Source organism: Rhinolophus sinicus, chromosome 2 (assembly GCF_057876585.1).
Source record: "Rhinolophus sinicus isolate RSI-liver-muscle chromosome 2, RSI-T2T, whole genome shotgun sequence".
In the NCBI taxonomy this organism is placed as follows: domain Eukaryota; kingdom Metazoa; phylum Chordata; class Mammalia; order Chiroptera; family Rhinolophidae; genus Rhinolophus; species Rhinolophus sinicus.
In genome coordinates, this window is record NC_142502.1 from 161,003,119 (window position 1) to 161,027,444 (window position 24,326).

The window sequence follows — 24,326 nt, forward strand, 5'->3', positions numbered from 1 at the left end:
ATATATAAAACGTAAAAATTTCAAACATATATATAAAGTAGAATAGTATAATGAATCACTACCTATCACCCAGATTTCAGAGTTATCAAAGGTTTGTCATGCTCACTCCATCTGTCCCTTCCATTGTGGTTTGCTGAAGTGTTATAAAGTACATCCTCGATCTGTTGTTTTTACTCCTACATACTTCTGTATGCAACTCTTAAAAAATGTGGACACTTTTCTTCCATGTCCACAATGCCATTGGCACATCTTATAAATAATTCCTTGGTGTCATATAATTTCTAGTACATACAAGTATATAAATTCCTTCTGTTAATTTGAAAGTATCTTTTTTACACTTGTTTTGTTCGAGTTAGAATCTAAACGAGGTTCACACTTTGCATTTGGTTGTTATGCCTTTGAATCTCTTTTAATCTTGTCGTTCAGATTGTTGATGGCTGATTTGGGTGGCTGGGGGGGGGTTTCGTGGGAAGAAGCAGGGTTGAAGTGATGGATTTTAAGCCATGCTAAAAGGAAACCTTTAAAATTACAGAGCCTCCTGGGAACAGGGAGATTTGGTTCTAACATTTGTGGTGGAAATAATATTTTTAGGCCCATGTGAAACTTTTTAAAATGCCTCCTTTAGAGTAATGTTATTTATATGTATTTTGTTCTATGCAAGATATAAACAACTATATTTGAGTTGCTATTTGGAATGTTTAGTCAGCAGCTGAAGTTGTCTACTTATCCCAAACCAGAATTTAAAAAAAAAATAAAAATCCCACATTGTTTCTAAGAGATCTATTTCTCACTACAAATTAGAAGTCAGTTATCTTTCTGCAGAATATCTTCCTCAGTTTACAAAAGACTGTCTAGTAATCCCCCTTATCTTCAGTTTTGCTTTGTGAGTTTTAGTTACCTGTGCTCAACCTCAGTCTGAAAATATTAAATGGAAAATTCCAGAAATAAACAATTCATAAGTTTCAAATTATGCCCCATTCGGACTAGTGTGATTAAATCTCATGCTGTCCCATTCTGCCCGGACGTGAATCATCCCTTTGTCCAGTGAATCCACCCTGTATGTACATGTAATAAGGTATTTTGAGAGAGACCACAGTCACATAACTTTTATTAAGTACAGGATATTGTTATAATTGTTCTTTTTATTATTAGTTATTATTAATCTCCTACTGTGCCGAATTTATAAATTAAACTTTATCATAGGTATATATATATATATATGGGGGGAAAACATAGCATGTATAGGGTTTGGTACTGTTGTGGTTTCAGGCATACACTGGCGGTTTTGGAACATATCCCCCTTGGATCAGCGACGGACGGCTGTATTTTTCCTTTGGACTTTATCTCTTTATTTTCATGTATTAACTTGAGTTAAATCCAGTTACGATCCTCCTAAAATCATTGTGTGTGTCTACCACTGACTATCCTATTTCTTGGGATAATGTTATACAATCTTACTGGGCATAAGTTTAAAACATTTTCTTTAAATTCAGTGTTCTTAAGCATCCTAGAATATCACCTAATATAATAGAGCAGAATTTCACTAAGTAATATTCAAATAACCTCAAAATGTTTATGCCTCTTCCCAGATAACTTCCTTTATTTATTCTCCATAGGATCTGGTTGAAAATTTTATTTGTGGTAGTCCACATTTTGAGAGAGATGAAAATGATTACTAAAATGTACTTTGGAGTGTGTTTTCTTTGAATATGTATAATTTCTATAAATGTAGAACATAAATTACAATAAAGTTACGTTCTCTTTGTTGGAACTCTGGAGTTTTGCAGTTGTATAGAACATCTGTGAGAACTTAATGAACCATCTTTAGAACATTTTAAGTGTGGGTGCAAGCCTAGGTATGCACGCTTATTATGCAGACAAGATATATGCTTTATATGCTTTTGTAAGGGTGGAATCTTTAATAGCTTCAAATCCTAAGACCCGTAATAAAGAGGACAGTAGGTGAAAAGTGGAAAGTGAGGCATTTTTAATTTTCCTCCCTCCAAATGTAAGGATATGCATTCTTTTCTAGCAATCTTAATATGTATCAAGAGTTTGTACTTTTACCTTTTGGTACATGATAATTCCAAATGTTTGTTCTATGTATGCCTTTTAGATGCCCTAATGTGAGTCTGCAAAAGCTACCGGAGCAGTGGTTATGGAATGTTTTAGAGGAAATTAAATGCAGTGATCCTTCATCTAAACTCTGTGCTACAAGGCGCAGTGCTGGAATTCCTTTCTACATACAGGTACTTATCCACAGGACCATAGCTGTTTGTTTGTCTTTTGATCATAGCGTATTCTAACCCCCTTGACATGTGAGGGAGCATATTGCATAAGGTACATTTCTGTCTCTTCAGTACTATAGCATTTGTAGCTTTGTTTTAATGTGTGGACAGTGTGTTCCTGTGACAGATCTGTTCTTGGAACAAACCCTCTAAGAGGTCAGTCTTGTAATGTAAACAGAGGGTGGTATAGATTTCCGCCTGTTTATTAGGTAGGCAGACATCACTGTGGCACATTCATTGCTCACTTCCAGGAAGTGTACGTGTTGCCTTTTTTTTTTTTTTGAATTAGGGGAAAAAAAGTCTTCCTGTCACATCAAGACCCTTAAGATCTTCTTTGTGGGCATCCAGTGTTAACAGTTTCTTTTGAATCCTTCTATAAAATTTCCATGTATAAAATAATCCTAATCTTAATAGTAGCTAACATTTGTAAGTACTTATTTCACATATATAATCTCATTTAATCCTTCCTCAAGGCCTATGAAGTAGATACTGTTATCATCCGTATATTATAGATGAAGAAACTGGAGCTTAGAAAACTTAAGTGGTATGCCAGAGGCCACAGAGATAGTAAGAACGGAACTGAGACTTGCGCCCTGGAGCAGACTCCTGAACCCCTCTGCATATGAGAGAGAGAGAGAGTGTGTGTGTGTGTGTGTTTTCTTTTTTTAACACAGTTGAAAGCTATTGTACATACTGTTTTGCACCTTGCTTTGTTTCACTTAACATTAGGTTGGTGCAAAAGCAATTGTGGTTTTTGCCATTATTTTTAACCTTTTATTTATTTTTTTTCTTTTTGTTTTTTTTTTGGGGGGGGGAGGGGAACATGACTTTATTGGGGAACATTATGTACTTCCAGGACTTTTTTCCAAGTCAAGTTGTTGTCCTTTCAGTCTTAGTTGTGGAGGGTGCCGTTCAGCTTCAAGTTGTCCTTTCAGTCTTAGTTGTGGAGGGCGCAGCTCAGCTCCAGGTCCAGTTGCCGTTGCTAGTTGCAGGGGGTGCTGCCCACCATCCCTTGCAGGACTCAAGGAATTGAACTGGCAACCTTGTGGTTGAGAGGCCACTGGCCCATGTGGAAATCGAACCAGCAGCCTTCGGAGTTAGGTGCATGGAGCTCCAACCACCTGAGCCACCGGGCCGGCCCCTGTTTTTAACCTTTTAAACCACAATTACTTTTGCACCAACCTAATACCTTAAAGATTGCTCTATATCAGCACACCCAGATATTACTATTGGATAGAAAAATATTTTATTTCCACAGTATTAAAATTAAGAGGCTATCCCCTTCATGAATCCAAAGAATAAAAAACCGAAGTCCTCACACCCTGACCCGAAAGGTCTTTGTTTAATATTCAGTAAGATAAAATCCAGGAATGGAGTAGTATAATAAAAGCAATGAAGGTAAGTAAAGTGAAGTCTGTTTTTTAGTGCCCCTAAATTTTTTCCTTCTCTTATTCCCCCCTCAAATTCCCAAAGTCATGATTCTTTTTATGACAAGGGGCAATGGAGGTTGTTGATGTGATTCAGACATCATTGAGGTACTTCTGCAGCATGGGTCTTGGCGCCCTTCAGAAATCAACTCCTCTCTGATCTGATGCATTCTGGATCAGAATGGTTCATTCTGCTACTGGTAATTCATTATGATCTAGTGAGTTTTTTCCTCATTCATCTGCCTGAGGACAAATGTTAAGACAATAGCACGGGCTGGTTGCATGTTTGTGCTGTATGCTTATTCCACCTCTGCTCTCTGACTAGTACTAAATATTGCTCAAAGTGATAGAGCAATCAGGACATGGATTTTATTAGCCCATCCTTGAGAAGAGTGTCACAACAGCACACAGCTCTTGGGGGATAAAAGCCATGGTTCCCAGAAGACATTTCAGTAATTGCATGTAGCTTTCTTATTTTAATTAAATAAAATCTAAACTATTAGAAAAATCTGCTCAGAGAGGCCCCATTTCACTTAGCATAACTTATTAATAAAGTTATATTCTTGTTCTGGTGGAAACCTCTGCTTAGTTTGTGTTCGCTGTGGAGAAGAACTTCCTACTTAGTTTATGAGCTTATCTTTTGTGTAGATAAAAAGAGTTTTGAATGGTCATGAATAAAACAGTATATATGTTTTCGGAGCATAAATATACTATGGGAAATTTCTCTTTTAAACCTATTTTGTGTGTGTATCTTTACTTTCCTCTTTTATGGATTATAAATGCTTCCGAAGAAACTGAGTAGCTTGAAACTTGTCACTCTTGGGAGCCAGTTGCTGCATACCTTTGAAATACCCCTGCTCCTCCAAGTTCCTATACAATCGCTAATCTATTTTGGGTCTCTATAGATTTGCCTATTCTGGACATTTCATATGGAATGGATATATAATGGATATATAATTCCATTTCATATAGAATCATATACTGTGTGGTCTTTTGTGTCTCTCTTCTTTCACTTAGCATAATGTTTTCAAGGTTCATCCATATTGTGGCATGTGTCAGTACTTCATTCGTTTTCATCACCTCAAGTGGTTTGATATCCTGTTTTTATGTTTATTGAACATTGGCAAAATGTTCGATACAAAACAGCTCTTGAAAATTCAAATATAGGACCCCTTTGGAGTTTTGTAGTATTTTCTTCTGTCTCATGGAGTTGCCAATGCTACAATTTGATAGTTGTCCAAGTAGAAACACTTGTGTGAAGAATTAAATAACTAATCAATTTCCAGGATGTCTCCAAATTCTTGAAAGAAATTTAATCCAGAGGTTTTTTTGTTTTTTTAAGTAAAGAGAATTTTCTTGTTGGGTAAATTTGTTGCTAAAACTGACTTGCTTATTCTGTCTGAGGCCTGCCACCTAATTATGGTCCTAAAAGAGTTGTCGATAAGAGCTATTCTCAACCTCTTAGAATTATATCATTATTAAGCAAACTAGACGTGACCTTAGAGATTCCATGATATCACCTTTACCGAATTTTACAGATGAAGAATCTGAGGGATAGAGATGTTAAGCTACCTGCCCATGGCCACATGGCTTAATTAACTTGCTTAACACCACATATTTTTATAAAGAAGATTTTGCATTTTGGGATTGATTCTGGGAAGTAGCAAATAAATGCACATAAAATTTTTGCCTTTTTTTCCTTAGGCACTGTTGGTATCTGAACCTAAGAAAGGCAAAATGGATTTGTTGAAAATAACAATGAAAGAGTTAATCTCTTTGGCTGGGCCTACAGATGACTCACAGAGCACAGTCCCTCAGGTAAGAACAGAAATACACAAACCCTGCTAGGAAAGTAGTGGTTTGAAATCTTTGTTGTACTTAAAAAACAAACAAACAAAAAACCTGCTAAAGATATGGAACTCTTGAAGATAGGACAGATGTTTGAAACTTATTTGGATTTTTTGGTTTGTTTGTTTTAGTTTGGTCTTTCCTGTCCACAAAATAAACCATTGCTGTAGTTGATATATACTGACCAAAACGAACTACTTTTAAACTCTGGTGAAAACATCCAATTTAGATATTTTCTAATGCTTAGCATTGTATCTAAAATTTTTAAAATAATTATGCTATCAGTTTAAAATTTCATGTATGCTTCCTCGAGGTCGATATACATTTTATAATTCAGCAGTTGAATCTTTCCCTGAAACGTAGTGCTTGACATTTGGTATATTCAGATTTTAATTTTAGCTAATACTTACTTATTAGTCCCTTTTAGTCACTGCTAAAGTCGGGTTAAGTATGTATGTATGTATGTGAGTGTATGAAGTTGGGTTAAGTACTCCTCACAGCTCTGCTTTACTTTACCATAGTCAATATCTGTCAAATACCTAGTCAATACCTAGACTTTTTGTCTAGGCTTTCTCAGTAAATGCTTCATAGTAGGAGGTTCCTACCCAACTGAGGGAGGCCTGTGCTAGATCAGGGAACAGACTGAGAGCTGAACTTTACAATCAGGTACAATAAGTATTAATACATATGATTTTTATCCCATAGCCTATGGGAGGTATTAAAGCGGGGCCCATGGGCCCAGAATGTGGACTGGTAGAAAAGGATGGGGTTTGTTAACATATGGCACATAGTGGCCTGTGACTGTGAGATGTCAAATGTATTTTAAATTTTTAAATAAAGTGTTATTAATCACCTTTCATAAATGATCATTTAAAGATATTTTCCAAGAAAATGTGAAAAATATAACTGGTTCCATTTTCCTAGGCTTTAAAGAAGAACTATTTTCTATAAGAATATATAAAAATAATGGAGTTTGGTTTTAAAGAGTCCTGGGTAATTATTGCCCTACTCTGCTTCAAGATCATTAATGGCATTTTAGTGATCACTTTTATTAGATTGGTCAAATTTAACAATTTGTCTCTGACCAGTCTTCTAGCTCTTAGTTGATGATTTGCTTTCCTTCTCCCCTCCTATGGTTTATTTATTATTTTTATTATGTATCTGTGAAACACTTCAGCATATAAACATTTAAATGAATAGTGAACATCCATGAAACCAATTCCAAGTTTAAGAAGTGAAACATTACAGATACAGTTGTATACACTGTCTATTCCTACCCCAACCCATTCCTCTTTCTTCCTCCTCAGATGTAATCACTAATACAAATCATTCCTATACACTTGTTCATTTTATGACCTTTTATTTTTTTTAGATGAATGGTGTCATCTACACATCTTTTTACAGTTTGGGTTTTTTCAATCAACATTAGTTTTTAAGATTACTAAGCCCCAAGTACATTTTAATTTCTGAACAGTACTACACTGTATACAATTTTACCTTTCTGCTTAGTGTGAATTGGTGTTCTCCAAAATTTTGCGTTTCTCTGTTAACTGGCTAGCTTTGACATCTTTTCATATATTTATTAGTCTTTTGGATTACATCTGTGAATTACCTATTTAAAGACATTGCCTGCCCTTAATTTGGTTATTTGTCTTTGTTTTGCAGGAGTTAGATTTTTTGTTGTTGTTTTAAAATTATTTTCCTGATATAAATCCTTTTTATTTGAATTGCACGTATCTTCTCCCAATTTAAACTTCTCTTGTCCCTTTGCTTATGGTCTCAATTATTGCATTGGAGTTTTAAATTTTAATAAAATGGAGTATGTCAGCTTTTTCTTTTATGGTTTATGCATTTGGATCTTGTTTAAGAAATCCTTCCATACTCAAAGGTCAGAAAGATATTTTATATTTTCTTTTTAAAGTTGTAAAATTTTATTTGTCAGATTTCTGTCTTTACACTACCTGTAATTTGTTTTTGTTTATATGTAAGATAAGAAAATAATTTTATTATTTTCCACTTGTTAAATAATATGCAAGTATTTTTGATATGATACATCCTTTTCCCTTGATTTATAACACCGCTGTATCATGCACTGTTTCTATCGATATGCATATCAGTTTCTGTGCTCTATTCTATTGGTCTATTAGTCTATTCTTGGGCCACAGTCACTATTTTAATTACTGTATCTTTCTAATAAGTTTTGATGTCTGGTAGGTTGAATCTCCCTCTTTTTTTCTTCAGAATTGTCTTGGCTGTATTTGTCCCATTGCTCTGCCATATTAAGTTATAGAATCACCTTAAGTTCAACAAAAGGCCCTTTTGGCTTTTGGTTGGAATTTAGAATTTAAATTCATTGATTTATTTAGGAAAAACAACTTCTTTTTTGATATTGAATCTTCCAGTCCATGAGCCTGGCTTATTTCTTCTGTTATTCAGTTCTTTCTTAACGTCTTTCATTATTTTAAATAATTTTCCATAAAATCTTACAGATCTTTTGTAAGATTTCTATCTACATATTTTATATTTTTTCTTGAGATTATAAATGGTATTTTAAAAATTATATTGTATTTTGGTGGTGTGTGTAAAAGTAATGAATTCTTTGGTTATTGTTGTGCTTATATTCAGCAACCTACCTGACTTGCTATAATACAACTAATGACTTGTCTGTAAATTCACTTGAATTTTCTTTGTAGGTAATCATATCCTCAGTAAATAATGCTAAATTTGTTTTACCTTTCTAATATTTATTCTTTAAATCATTTTTTATATCTTATTCTTCTGACTGGAATTTGTAGTATAGTTTTGTATAGAAATAGAAATAGAGACATCCTTACGTTGTTTCTGACATTTGCCGTAGGTTTGAATCTGTCTTCTGTCTCATTAAGGAAATTGAATTTTATTGAATGTTTTCAAGCATCTTAATAATGTTAATAAATGTATTATATAATAAATGTTTCTTCTAGAATTTGCAAATGTCATGAATTATACTAACTTTTCAATGTAATGCAGTCTTTGCATTTGTATTAGAGAATTAGCTCCCAACTTTGATATGAATTTTTTTACACATTGCTAAATTCACTTAAAATTTTTAAAAAATATTTTCGCATATTTTTTCTGTATTCGTAAGTGAAATTGGCCTGTGGTTTTCTTTTTCATCCTTATTTTTTATGTAAAAATCCTTATTTAATTATAACATATATATACAAAGACATGTACAAATCATATGTGTACCTCAGTAAAGTTTTACAAAATGAACACACGTAACCTGCAAGAAACAGAACTTTTAAGCGTCATGCGCCCTTCTAATTAGCACTTTCCCCCAACGGTAACCACTGTTAAAGCCTAACTTTAACATCTTAGTTTTAGTTTTACCTGTTTTCTGAATTTTATATAAATGGAACCATAATTATATACTTTTTTGATATGGTTTCTTTTGATCAACATGATGTATGTTATATCCATCCATGTTGTAATTTATTCACTTTCATTGCTATATAGTATTATACAGTTTATCCATTCTTCTGTTGATGAATACTTGGGTAGTTTTTTATTTTGAGTAATTAAGCATAGTACTTTTAAGAACATTCTTGTACATGTCTAATGGTGAATCATACACGTACATCTGTTTTGAGTAGATACCTAGGATGGTTATTGGGTATGTGTATTTTCAGCTTTAGTGGATATACTATTTTCCCAAAGTACTTGTTCTTACATTATTTTGATAGCCAGACTGTACTAGGCTTATAAAATAAATTTGGGCGTCTTCTCTTCTCTAAACAGTTTATAGAAGAGTGAGATTATCTATTCTTTGAATATTTGTGGTTGTTTTGTTGGGTTTTTTTTTTTTTCCCTTTTGGTCTGTGGGTAGGATTTTTAACTATTGATTTTCTTTATATAATGGTAGTATCTATCTAGCTTTTCAATTTCTCCTTGAATTTGTTTTGATAAATTCTCTGTTCTAGGAAATTGTTTGTTTTGCTTTAATTTTTCTAATTGATTTGATAGTATTATTCATAGTATTAGTTTCTTGCTTTATTCTTTGATGTATCTGTAATCATATCCTCTTTAGTATTCATGATACCGCTTATTTTCTCCTCTCTCTTCTTGGTTAATCTTGTCAGAGGTTTTTTTCTGTTTCAAAGAATCAGCTTTTGATTTTGTTAATGTTCTTAGTTACATCATTGTTATTTTCAAATTTTCTGCTCTTTTAAATTTTCTCTAATTTGAGTTTATTGTTCTTTTTTTATCGTCTTAATCAGACACTTAGCATATTCATTTTTAGTTTTTCTTTTTTAATACAAGCATTTAAGGTACACACTTTTTAAAATTCCACTTAAAGTGCATCCCACAAGTGTTGATATGTAGCATCTTCATTATTGTTCAGTTCTAAATATTAAAAAAATTTTTTTACCAGTGTTTTAAAATGTGTCAGTTTTATAAGTAACTTAAAAAATCGATTTCCAACTTTATTCCACTGTTATCAGAGCATAATCAGTAATTATTTGTTATTTGTTGAGACTACATGTGTGGCTAGGTTTGAGGTCATTTAAAAAAATAAAAGTTTCATGTTTGCTTGAAAAGAATGTGTTGTCTCTGTTAGATGCAGGATTCTATATATGTCCATTGGATCAAGCTTTTTTAGTGCATTGTTCAAATCTTACTAACTTTAAAAAATTTATTATTGGATGTGTTTTATTAAAATCTGCTACTTCATTTGTGGTTTGTCTGTTTCTTCTGGTAATTTGGTAACTTTTTGTTTTGAGGTTATGCTATTAGCTATGTACAGGTTTAGAATTACCATAGTCTTCAACCCACAAATAATTTTGAATTTTTTATTCTAGGTTCATGCTTTAAATATCCTTAGAGCCTTGTTCAGAGATACACGTCTGGGAGAAAATATTATTCCTTATGTTGCTGATGGAGCTAAGGCTGCAATTCTGGGCTTTACATCACCGGTCTGGGCAGTAAGTGCTTTTGCCATGTGTTTTCATTGACTTAATTATACTTCTCAGTAGGTTTTAGTAAACTGATCTTTCCCTGGGTGATAAAAATATGTACTGCATTTTATCAAGGAGTTTCTTAAAGGGGAGAAATCCTTAGATGAAGCTATATTTTCACTCTTGGTATTTTATGATTGCATTATGTCTCCTTTGTTGGCTTATTAGCCGTAACTCTGTTTTCTTATTTTCTTGAGTGCTTTAGGATTTATACTGTATTTCTTTAACATCACAGTCTACCCACAAATGATATATACTACTTCACTTAAAGTATAAGAATCTAACAATATGTTATTCCATTTCTCTCCTCCCAATCTTCATGCTGTTATTATATATTTTACTTTTATGTATGTTGTAAACTCACACTACATTGTTATTATTTTTGTTTGAACTGTTAATTATCTCTTTTTAAAAGTTTATAATTTTTAACCAATTTTTTAAATTTATTAAATTTATTGGGGTGACATTGGTTAGTAAAATTATGTTTCACGTGTGTATTTCTATAATACATCATCTATATACTGCATTGTGTGTTCACCCAGAGTCAATTCTTCTTCTATCACCATGTATTTGTCATTGTCACCCGTTTTAAGTATACAATTCAGTGGCATTAAGTACATTCACAGTGTTGTGCAATCGTCACCACTATTCATTTTTAGAAGTTTCTCATCATTCTAAACAGAAGCTCTGTACCCATTAAACAGTAATCCTCCATCTCTCCCCTCCTCCAATACCTGGTAACCTCTGTTTTACTTTCTGTCTCTATGAATTTGCCTATTCTAGGCACCTCATCTAAAAGGAATAATACACTATTTGTCCTTTTGTGTCTGGATTATTTCACTTAGCATAGTGTTTTTAAGGTTGATCTATGTTGTAGCGTGTTTCATAATTTCATTCCTTTTTAAGGCTGAATAATATTCTATTTTATGTATATATGACATTTTGTTTATCCATTCATCTTGGGCGTTGAGTTTGCTTGATGGGCATTTAGTTTGCTTCTTTTGACTATTTGAATAATGTTTCAGTGAACATTCGTATACAAATATCTGTTTGATTCCCTGCTTTCAGTTCTCTTGTGTATATCATATGGTAATTCTATATTTAACTTTTTAAGGAATTGCCAAACTGTGTTGTACAGTGGCAGCACCATTTTATACTCCCATCTACAATGCTTAGAAGTTTCATTTTCTTTCAATTCTCACCAACACTTGCTATTTTCTGTTTTTTTGATAATAATCATCCTAACGGGTGTGAAGTGGTATCTCATTCTGGTTTTGATTTGCATTTCCCTAATGATTAGTGATGTCGAACCGCAAGAAAAATGGCTCTTAGTATCTTCATGTGTTTTTCGGATACTGTGGGCTCTGGGTAGCAGTGTGTTGAATGATTGCTATAAATATGCTCTATCACAAGGTGGAAAAACAAACACTCATAAAGCATTCAATTAAAATGGTGGAGGTTAAATATTGAGTCATATTTATTTTTTTTGGCAATATGATCACTCTCCAGAAACTTTTTAATTCAGAACTCTAAAGATAGCAGGCAATACCAAGTATAGTTGTTAGATTGAAGAAAGTAAACTTTCACATGTTTTTTTCATGATTCCTGGGAAAAACACCATGGTTTTATTGTTATCCTAGATCATTGTACCTGCTACAATAAAGGAGATAAATCTATGGTTTGTGGGTGTTTGACACCTACCAAGGCTGGCAAAGGGAGAGGAGAAAAGAAGCTAGACTTAATATATTACCTGCAGAAAGAAGAATTTTCTAGAAAGGCAAGCTTTCCAATTAGTGAGCTGCACAAACCATTTCATAACTGTATGATAAGCCTCTAATTGAGACTCAGTATAATGTAGGGTAGCCAGAGGCACAGACTCCCAATGTAAAGAGGAATCCTCAAGGTTGCCAACTCTTACCTGGAAAATTGTGCATCTTCCTGTAAGAAAGACAGCCGTCTGAAATTCTGTCTGGGAGCATTGCCTAACTACTCCTGAGGACACAGTGTTTACCTTACGCATTTAAAGGAAGTGGAGCAATACCTGTATACCATCGGTAGAGTCACGGAGGTAGGAATGTGGCTTGACCATCAGGAAAAATAGAGATCATAAAACTGATTGCCGGAAATATCAGTATTGTTTTCTTCAAGCTGTTAGTTCAAGGTGAACAAAAAAAATATTCTCTGTGAAAGGGCTTTCAGAAAGTGAAACCTGGTAACTTTTCCAACTTTTTAGCAAAACTGAAAATATCAGAAATGAGTAGTTCATTTATTTAAAAAGTCTTTTTTGAGACCTTTTAAACAGTAACACATGTGCACTACAGAAATTTTGAAAATAAAGGAAAGCATAAAAAAAAGTAAAAGTCCCCCCCCCTTTTTTTTTTTGACAAGCAATCTGTTTATTCTTCAGATTATAAAACTGCTTTCAGGGCCACTTTAAAGTAACACGCACTGAAAAGTTCCCTTTTAAACTACCATACAGATATAATCGTTATGAACTTTCTGATGCATTTTCTTCCTCTTTTTTTCTGTGTGGGTTTTACATGTGTATAATACTCAGATGCACATTTATATTTACAAAAGACTGCATAAATTAGTGCTTATTTATAGTTTTATTTTGGGGGATCTTCTTTTTTAACACTGGTTATTAAGGAATCTTTTTGTTTCTATTGTTTGTTTGCTTTACTAGAGAAAATTAACATCATAGCTGTAATGATCCATGTATTTATTTAATATAGCCACATATTTATTTAATATATTGTTATGTTTCCTTCCTTATAAAAGACTAATCTAAGATACGCCAAAATTGTAACGCCACATAATCAATGAATGTGAAGAAGCCTTCGTTTCACAAAACAATTTATCACAGCATTCTCTGTTGAAGTCATTTAAAGAGTGATTTTTTTCCCTGAAGGCAGGTGGAATGTGGTTTGATTTACAGAAATCTGATTTGTACACATTTTCTCAGGACTATATGTTATGCTTAAAGGTAACTACATCTGTACTTTTTACTTAATTATTTTTTTCTGATAGGTTAGAGAGGGAAAATGATAAAAGTAAAATGAACTTAATTTTAATTTTTCAGTACTGGAACATTTTCCAGGAAGCATTCATGTATGTATTTGTTTTTACAGACTCCTCAATCTTTTGTATTGAGACCGTACAAATCTCTTGTTCTTTGCCACCTATTGGGCATTTTTAAAATACAGGGGAAATGTGTCATTGTAAACATATTAGGCTTTAGGTATACCTACTGTGTAAACATATTAGGCTTGAGGTATACGTACTGTGTTGCAGATAATATAATAGGCACTAGAAATAGAGAGATCAATAAGACATAATCATAATAATGGCTGTCTTATTGCATATTTTCCATGTGCCGGGTATCATTTACATTGATTATCTCAGTTAATGTTCAGAACAACCCTGGGAGGTAGATTCTATTATAATTCTCATTTTACAGATAAGGAAAACAAGGCTCAGAGAGGCAAAATAACTTTGTCTAAGGGCTCCCAACTGTTATGTTTGACTCCAAAATCTGTGTTGTTATAAGGGAAAGTTTTGGGTGTTGTAGGAATACAGAAAAGATACATTTGACCTACTTTATAGAGTTTTGGCCCTATTCTTTAGAGATCTGGAGGTATAGCCTAGGTGCTAAGGTTTTATTGAGTGGTACAAACGCAAAGCAGCAAGAATGGAGGAAAAAGGGACATGAGGCAAGGAAAGAAGAAAGACATTACCAAGAGGGCCTTAACCTTACAGTAAAACTGAGCTGGTTGTCTGGTGATGTGATATATCTTCTAGCCAGGCCATGTGAAACCTACCACCTCTTGGAACAGTCCAATATCCTGTCTCTTACTGGTCAAAGTTCACTCAACTTGAGCAGGTGTTGGCACAACTCTTGGGCAGAGGCTAGAGAAGCCAGATCCCATGCCATGCCCTGTGATGTAGCATCTCACCGGAGTCTGGATATGGCTGAATGAGCCACAGCCTCCATAGTTGTAGTTGGGACAGACCTGGGGTTTCAAACTGTGGCTCCCACTGCTGTTGAAAAACACTTCACACAGTAAAAGAGTGATGGGACCTGATTTGTGTAGTTAAAAGTAGAGACTCGATTGTAAGGTAGGAAGAGGGATGGAGGAAGAACAATCAGGAAGCTATTGTAATAGTTTTGCCAAAAGTTGATGGTGGCTCCGAGTAGAGAAATATTAGTGAAGATGGTAACAAATGATAATCTTTGACATATATTTTGGAGATGAAGCTAGTTTAGTTAAAAATTTAGGTAATAAAGTAATTTATAGGTACATGTATGGGAACAGAATTTTCTGAGTTGTTTTTGGAAACTGAGACATTTCTGGGCATTCCTTTTTTTTTGTTCAGTGACTATGGAACATCTGATCTTTCCCTGCATCCTCCTTGCAGAACAGGTAACTCATCTTTCTAGCTTGCTTGAGACTGCACTGAGACTGCCACTTTAGGGTCCTTCCAAGGCACACACTGGGTCTGTCTGGTATATCTGTAGTTTGCTTCCCTTGGGCCAATTCTGCTTCACAGTTTGCAGTGGGTTTCAGAGGAAAAAGAGCCTTTCAGATCTTTCCAGTGGTACCGCCACATGTGCTCTGTGCCTCTGTTGGCATCATCTCTAGGCCCTATGGTAGTGGTGAGGATGCCACAAGGGAGCCAGGATGCAGGCTGTGTGGTGCTGAAACCCAGCCATGCTCTACTTACTATGCTGCATGCTTTGGCATGGAGCTGTATTCATGCACAGGAAGAGTATTTTCCCCCTAATTCGCACATAGGTAGTATATGGGCTAGTGAAAGCTCTGTCTCTTTTGTCTTCTCGTGGGAAAAGTGTCTTGCTGCTTTGGGAGAAGGTCACCATGAACTTCAGAACATGGCAGCGCTTCCATTTAATTGTAAGCCCGCAAATGCTAGTAGTTTTCCTGGATTACAGATGAGGGACTTGTGACCTAAAATTTTTAGTGTCTTTTTCAAGGTCAGTAAGGCTAAGAAGTGATGGAAGAAAAGTCAGAATCCAAATCTCACTTAATTTTTTCAGAAAGTATTTGTTTCTGCTATAAACTGGCACCATGTACACTAGACAGAATCTTTTATAATAAATGCAGATCCCATCCTCAAGGACGTGACTGTCTATTAACACGTTGCGTACCGCGGGGTTTAAATCCCTTGTGAAGATTCTCCTGATCCGTACGCAACGTGTTAAGAGCGAAAGTGTATGGTGTATAAATGAGCATGCCACATAGTGGTTATACATGGTAGGCTCTCCATTCATTTTTTTTTTTTTTTTAACTGAGCTCTGGCCAGTTTTATTAAAGAAAAATTTTGCATGATTTACTGTTCACCAGTCTGTTCTGGCATGCTTCTGATGATACCAGAATCACCTGGATCAGTGATAGCCAGTGTGCATACTTCAGTATTTTCCACACGCTGTGCCCCATTCAACATTATTGCCCCTGTAGTGATGGACACCAGTCTTGGCCAACATAGCGTAGTACTCTATGTTTCACATTTCCTCAAGGCTGGGCAGTTGTTGGCAAGGATGACCAGTTTCGCTTTGCCTTGTCTGATCATTTTCAGAGTCTGCTTGTACCCCAGCACGTACTTTCCACTTTTCATAACAAGTTGGAGCCTAGAGTTGATTGACTCCAGCGACTTTTTTGTCTTCTTTGCGGCCACCATCTTCCTGCCTTAGATGCGGGATGGCCCCCAACCAAGAGCAGCCGCCAAGATGGCCAGGGAGTGAGAAAAAAGTTCCCTTCGTATTTTAAAATATTTGTCAAGGGAGCATTTATGTTATATAAGAAAAGCCATACATATATAAGAAAATATATAATGTACATATATACCCATATACATATATACATATATGTAGATACTGCATATGCTCTTCTACACACATGATACACTATTTTGTGAAACCTAATTTTTCTTTTCTTATTTACCTAACTCTTCTATATCTTAAAAGTCTGTATGGAAGTTTTTTCACTAGAAAGGAAAGAAAAAACATATATTCAGTTAATAGAAGGGAAGAATTTTGGTAGCAGCTGTCAATTTGTAGCTGAATGCCAAGTCCCTATCAACCATATATTGGTGGAGAAGGAGATAAGAGAACAGGAAGGTTTTCTGATGTTTTCTTTGTGATAAAGATTGATTATTGCTAGAGTTATTTGGTAGCCATTGTATTCCCTCCATTTCCAACTTTACTACAACTAACTCTTTTCTATTATTGCTCTACTTTTTACTTACATTCTCCTTGATCCATCCTTCCCAGACAAGATATATTTTCATTGCCGTTACTACGGTGAGTTTTTCAAAATATATTGCCTACATTAAGATTTAACCTCAATGATTCACATTAGCAGGTACTATGAAACAGAGTACCTGAAACAGAGATCTGTGAACGATTTATACTGGCTCACAGAAACATGGGGGCATTCTTCTATTTTAAATAACATGTAGAGTATTCCACAGTAGTTATTTTGCTCTACATTCACAATAACCTTTTAAACTATTATGCTGTATAACTGCTATACTTTTAAAATATAGAGTATATATTTTTCAATGTGTGAAAATCAATTAATGTAATATGTCATATGACTAAAGGACAAAAACCACATAATTATTTAAGCAAAGGCAGGGAAAGCATTTGACAAAATCCAACACCATTTCATGTTAAAAACACTCAGTAAACTAGGAATGGAAAGGAACTTTCTCTTCTCTTTCCATTGATGAAGGCTATCAATGGAAAACCTATAGCTAACAATACGCTTAATGCTGAAAGACCAGAAGCGTTCCCCCTAAGATCAGGAACAGGACAAGGATCTCCACTCTTGCCACACATATTCAACATTGTACTGGAGATTGTAGGTAGGGCAGTCAGGCAAGAATAAGAAATAAAAATCAGCCAAATTGCTGATTTTTGAAGATGCAAAGCTCTCTATTTTTCAATGACATGATCTTATATATAGAAAATCCTAGGGAATACACACACACACAAACCATTTGCTGAATAAACAAGTTTAGCGAGGTTTAAGGACACAAGATCAATATACAAAAATCATTTGTACTTCTGTATACTAGCAATGAACAATCCAAAAGTGAAATTAAGTAAACAATTCCATGTATAACATCAAAAAGAATAAAATACTTAGTAATAAATTTAACAAAAGAATTGTAAGACACTGAAAATTACGAAACATTGTTGAAGGAAATTAAAGAAGTAAATAAATGGAAAGATATTCCATGTTCATGGACTGGAAGATTTAATATTGTTATGATGGCAGTACTTCCCAAATTGATCTACAGGTTTAATACAATCTCTGTTAAAATCTCATTTGACTTTTTTGCAGAAATTGACAAGGTGATCCTAAAATTCAGATGGAAATACAAGAGGCTCAGAATAGCCAAAACAGTCTTGAAAAAGAACAGAGTTGGAGGACTCACATGTGAAAAATTTGAGACTTACTCACATGTGAAACATTTTTAAACTACAACAGAGCAACAGTAATCTAGTGTGGTGCTGGCATAAGGATAGACATATTTAATTCAATGGAATGGAATTAACTAAGAGTCCATAAATAAAACCTAGCATTTAGTACAGAAAAGGTGCCACAACAGTTCAATGGGAGAAAGAATAGTCTGTTCAACAGATGGTACTGGGACAACTGGATATCCACATGCAAAAGAATGAACTTGCTTCCTATCTTACAACATATTCAAAAATTGACTTAATACGGATCAAAGTCCTAAATGTAAGAGCTAAAATGATAAAGCATTTAGAAGAAAACATTAAGTCTAAATCTTTGTGATCTTGAGTTAGGTAATGGTTTCTTAGATATGATGCTTGAAGCACAAGCTGCAAAAGAAAAAAGATAAATTATTGAATTGATTAAAATTTAAATTGTCTTTGTTTCAAAAGATACCATCAAGAAAATGAAAAGACAACTGACAGAATGTGAGAAAATATTTGCAAGTCATATATCTGATGATCACATACTTGATTAATATCCAGAATATATAAAGAACTCTTACAACTCAATGATAGAAAGATAACACAATGAAAAATGGACAAAGAATTTGAATACATTTCTCCAAAAAAGATATATGATAGTCAATAAGCACAGAAAAAGATGCTTAACATTTTTTTATGCAAATCAAAACCACAGAAAGATACCACTTCACACCCACCAGGATAGCTATAATCAAAAAGATGGACAATAACAACTATTGGAGAGGGTTTGGAGAATTGTGAAATCGGAACCCTCATACTTTGCTGATGAGAATGTGAAATGGCACTGCCACTTTGGCAGTTCCTCAGAAGGTTAACACAGAGTTACCAATGATCCAGCAATACTATTTCTCAGTGTATACCCAAGAGATGAAAACGTTCACACAAAAACTTGTACATGAATGTTTATAGTATCATTATCCATAAGAGCCAAACAGTGGAAATATCCTGAACATCTATCAAATGACGAGCATATTTTTAAAATGAGGTATATCCATACAGTGGAATATTATTCAGCCATAAAAAGGAATGACATGCCGATACACGCTACAACACGGATTAACCTTGAGAACAGCTAAGTGAAAGAAGCCAGACATAAAAGCTGCATATTATATGATCTCATAAATATGAAATGTCCAGAATAGGCAAATCCACAGAGACAAAAAGTAGATTGATTGCCTAGTGCAGGAAGATAGGGAATGACTACTAATATGTACTATTGGCCATCTTTATATGTGAGCTTTGCATCCATGGATTCAACTAATTGTGGATTGAAAATATTTGGGGGGAGAAGTCCCAGAAAGATTCAGAAAGGAAAACTTGAATTTGCCACGTGTCAAGCACTGTGCTGAATTCACACAAATAAAGTGATGTGTGGGTATACCCTTTTGTAGCCTATTTGCAAATACTATGCCATTTTATATAAGAGACTTGAACATCCTGAGGTTTTGGTGTCCTTGGGGATCCTGAAACCAATCCCCCATGGATACCAAGGGACGATGGTGTAAGATTTCATTTTGGAGTGATGAAAATATTTTGGAATTAGGTAACAGTGATAGTTTCCTTCTTTGCGAATATACTAAAACCACTGAATAGTACCCTTTAAAATGGTGACTTTTATGGTATGTGAGTTATCTCTCAATAAAAGGAAAACTACTTTTTAAAAATGTCTTAAAAGCTCATCATTTGGTCACCTTTGGAGGTTGCTATGGCATGAACTCATTATTCTGCAAGCTGGTAAATTTGTGGAATTAATTCTGCACTAACTTCGTAGCAGGGTAACCAAATAGCTGATGATGGAAAGCTTTTTTTTATATAGTAGTTTTTCTGACAATTATAACTAATAGTTATCACCATTTTGCTGTACCTACTGGAATAGGTATGATAATCATTGGCTGCTAATGAGGGAGCTTGATAGTGAAACCCACAGATCCAGCTTAATGTTACTAAAAGACGTTGTATGTCTCCTTCCTCCAGCCTCCTGATTCCAGCAAGGAGTTTTCTTTCTGGGGGTGCCCATGCACTTTATAAGACAGTCCTTTGCAGTTTTGATTAAGGTGTGCCTCAGCAGGCATCCTCTTTCATCTCCAGGCACGCCTGTTTTCACTTGACTGCACCTGACAGCCTTTCTCAGAAAGTTTGCTTTAGGGCAAGATGCAGGTTGTGTTTCTATTTTTCTTTTCCTTTTATGTTTTTGTGTGATTCCTGAGGTGGACAGGGTCCTAGATGACCAAGTCATCTTAAACCTGGGAGTCTTTGGGAACTCAGTCAGTAGACTAGGTAAGATCATCAAGACCTGAGCTACGGTAGAGGCGATGCTGATACAGTAACAGGACGGACTGATGTGCCCTTTGGGGATATTCGGCCGGGCTTCATTAATGTTTGTTGACTTTTGAATGGACACAAGGAAATTCATCCAATTTTAGGGTTTCATTGCAATTTTTGTACGAATTGTGCCAATGTATGTATAGCCCACTTCTAGTTACCATACATGAACTGAGTCAGCGTTGGGCTTCTAGAAGAGAAGTTGCAAGCTGGTGGCTGAGAGGTCAGATGTAGCCTACAACTGTGCTTTATTTGGCCTCCACAGTGTCCTTTTTTTTCTTTTTAATTTGTTGCCAATATTTCAAAATAGTGAGATTTCACATAAAAATTGGGGTTTCTGGCTTCTCTTGAAAAAGAAGAAAATCTGGCAATACCGGGCTTCCATTCCCTCGTGACAACAACTCAACTGAAACTGAAGAATGACTTCATTAGACCCAGTCCTCTGCTGCTCCTGTCACTTACTGGTCCTTGGGAGCATTTGAGTTTGTGACCCTCACTGCAATGGTTTCAGGAAGCTATTTTCTAAATTTCACATTGTCACTTTTTAATTACTTCTTATATTGATGCTTATTTGCCATATGATTATGACACCTGTCTAATTAGAATATAAGCTCTGTGTTGGCAGGAAGTGTGTGTCCTCTATTTCTGGATATTCTCCATGGTGCTGGTATGTGCCTCACACCCTGTAGGGAAGTTAGTACCTAGCTGTACATCTCTACACTGATTTGGCAAGGTAATTGAGGAAGCCCAATATGCCATTCAAGACACTTTCGTGATACAGCAAAGCATCATGGTAGACATTGGTTTGGAAATAGATACGCTCTGCTATTGTCGTTGTGAAGAAATTTATGTTTATTAATGATCTTTTATTTTTATTAACCAGTTGTGTCAGATAATTTTAGGGTTAAAATTACTTTATTAGGTTACTGGCATTGTGGCATTAATAAACATTTAGGATATTAAATGTTATCTTGGCCATATTAATAATGTGGATTCTTTTAGTTAGGCCTTATAAATATTCTCTTATAGGTAAATGATTACAGGAAATAAATGGAAAGAGCTGAGATCTTTACTGGGATATTCATCGTCACAAAGGATATGGAAAAATGAGTTTATTGTTTGTTTTTTAAAGACGTGTTATTTGATGATACAAGTACAAAGAAATAATGAAAACAATTGGTGTTAATATAAGTATAGGAAAGAGGTATATTGTGTGCAAGTGGTTGGTTTGTAGAGTTCAGTTTAAGAGGAAATCATTGAGTCAATTACTGTAAAGTTTTTGAAAATTGTCTTATTTTATGAACACAAACCATATTTTCTTTAGCCCCGTACTAGGCAGTTGGGTAATGATTTTGAATGTCTAGTTTGAACATTGTAAAGGTTGGTTCATGCCATGAATATTTCTTAACCCTTATTGTGTGTTTATTTTTATATTAGGTGAGAAATTCATCCACACTTCTCTTCAGTACCTTGATCACAAGAATATTTGGAGTTCAAAGGGGAAAAGATGAACTTTTCAAAAAAAATACGTAAGTAAGCCCCATCTAATGCTAACTTTACTTTGTACAAAAGTGTCCTGGCCAAAAATAACTTTTGGAATTTTGCTTGTTTTTATAGATTCATCTAGAGCATAAAACTATAAAAACACTATAGTTAATTAACCTATGAGGCCAAATTCTAAGTCCTTGGGCAAAAATATCTACTGTTTAATAAGACCTTTCAAACCAATGAAAATATAGCAAGGTAGCAAGGGCGGTATTGTAGAGCTTGTTTCTCAGTGCAACAGCTAAGAAAGTTTTTCTTTTTCTTTGCACCTTCTTCAGGTATTCCTGAAATGTCCTAAATTGCTTTTTCTTGATGTGTCATCAAGTACTAACTTGTGTATTATGTTTGCTTTTATAGCTGGAAGTTTAAATGTTTATGATACAGTCATCAGAACATATCCCAGGTTACTTTTGCATTAAACTCTGCAACCAAGGGGAGCAATGACACATGTTGGCCACACAGAATAAACAATGCTTTTCACTTTTAGATCTTTAGTGTTGTTTACTGTCTAAGATGTTTTTCTCTTAAGGTTTTTTCATGTCTGGAAGGAAACCTATTGAAACACTTTGATTATGGGTAATTTTTAGATACTGTGCACAAGTTCTGTTTGCTGGTTTTTAAAAAAGAGAAGCTTTGGATAGTTTCTTAGCACTTAGGCAAATTTAATGGTAGTCTAGTTTCTTGCAGTTGTTAACACTAGATGTCACTGTCGCTGCATGTTTAATTAATTTCTTCATTTAGGACACAATTTGGCCCAGTGGTCTTTCTCTTGATGATCTTGAGATAAATCGGGCTCTATTCATTCCTCTTCTACCTAAAAAAGTTTATTATCACAAATTTAACTTTAGGTTTTAAGCTTTTGTTTCTTAAAATATATTTTCTTGTAATGGAACTAAGGTTTGGGAATTAGAAAATATCATGAAATAATATTATGATGCACTGTTGGTAATTCTAATGAAACCTAGCAGTAGTTTTGAATTGTCATTTAAATTGCTACTTATCACCCTATAAAATTCAATAAATATTTCAAAGGAAGACAGCTGTCTATAAGTATGAATTCCCTGAGTATATTCAGGAAATACCAGAGAAATACCAAGTTGTATTTTTGAAATAATGATAACATTCCTTTCAAAGGATGATTATAATTTTCACTATTTAGCTGGTTCCTAAAGAAATTCTTCCTGTCAGTAGTTTAAAATCACATATTTGTTTCTTCTTAGCTTTGTTTATTTTGCTAATAATTCTACAAACGCTAAAAAGTTTAAAACAGTTTGGTCATGTAAATAGTGGTGTAAATAAAATATGATATGAGGTTATCAAATGAGTGAAATAAATGTGTAAAACAGAACATGAAAATGAAGAAATGCTTTTTTTCCAGTTTACTTTTTATGAAGTAAGTGATTTCTGGTTGTATGTATAAATTTTACTATGTACAAAGGAAATTATCAGATTCATTTCATTTCATTTAGGTTGCTTCTGAAGGAGGGTAGAAGAATAGCACAGTGAAACCACACTATTTTAATCTTTTTGTCTAAGACATGCTGATGGGAACCTCTGTTAAAAATTCATTACTCTTCAATAGGAAATGTTACAAATATATGACTTTCCTAGAAAGAAGGAAATGGAATATTCATATAATTGTTTTGAGTAAAGTTTAAAAGTGAAATTAAGGAATTAAGAAGTAATTTTTTAATGTGATTAACATTTTTGGTAAGAGTCTTTAGTTCAACAATCTAAAATTGGTATATATCGTTATGTATACAAGGCTTCTGTTCTCTGTTTAACCCTTAAAGAGTATATTTCTTGGCAGCGCCTGCTAGAGTTGCTCTGCAAAACCTTTAGTGTCTTAAATTTGCTATTATTTGTAATGGTTCTTCTAGGTGTAATTTGTTTCATTGTATCACATTTTGTTGAAATGTTTATATGCCTGTTACCTCCAGTATTAACTCCTTGAGGACAGAACCTTTTCCAGCTATTCAGTGTATATGTAATGGACACTTCAAGAACGCTAGTAATCATGGTGGCCTGTTGGTTGGTTACTGAACCATCGGGTAAACCCAGCTGATGAGACCTCACAGACAGTGAAGTCCACTTTTCACAGCCACAGATTGTTCTGCGCACAGTCTTGCAAATGTGTGCTCTTGCTCAGAAGGGAATTGGACATAAAAAGAACATCTGCCTTTCCTATCTAGTGGAACAAAAATGTCTAGGAGTAAACAGACTTGGTTTCTAGGCATTTTGTTGCCACTAGAGATGACCTTACTAGACTCCCTTATCCGCTTTGTATTTCAATTTCTCCATCTATGTAACAGGAAAAATGAGATCTGTGCTCTGTACTCATAGGGCTGTGGTGAGGATAAAACAAACCATT

General features: G+C 34.4%; 1 protein-coding gene and 1 pseudogene across 3 annotated transcripts in view; one reads left to right on the plus strand and one right to left on the minus strand.

The window, feature by feature from the left end:
• The window catches only part of THADA (THADA armadillo repeat containing), a 294,124-nt gene that overhangs the window by 65,738 nt on the left and 204,060 nt on the right, over positions 1–24,326 (plus strand). For all 3 annotated transcript variants that reach the window (XM_088796191.1, XM_019748640.3, XM_088796192.1), the window contains exons 23-26: positions 2,117–2,249; positions 5,420–5,533; positions 10,405–10,527; positions 21,848–21,939. In XM_088796191.1, coding sequence (XP_088652317.1) covers positions 2,117–2,249; positions 5,420–5,533; positions 10,405–10,527; positions 21,848–21,939 — 462 coding nt within the window. The remainder of the gene's footprint in view (positions 1–2,116; positions 2,250–5,419; positions 5,534–10,404; positions 10,528–21,847; positions 21,940–24,326) is intronic.
• LOC109456383 (large ribosomal subunit protein eL30 pseudogene) lies at positions 15,876–16,331 on the minus strand (annotated as a pseudogene).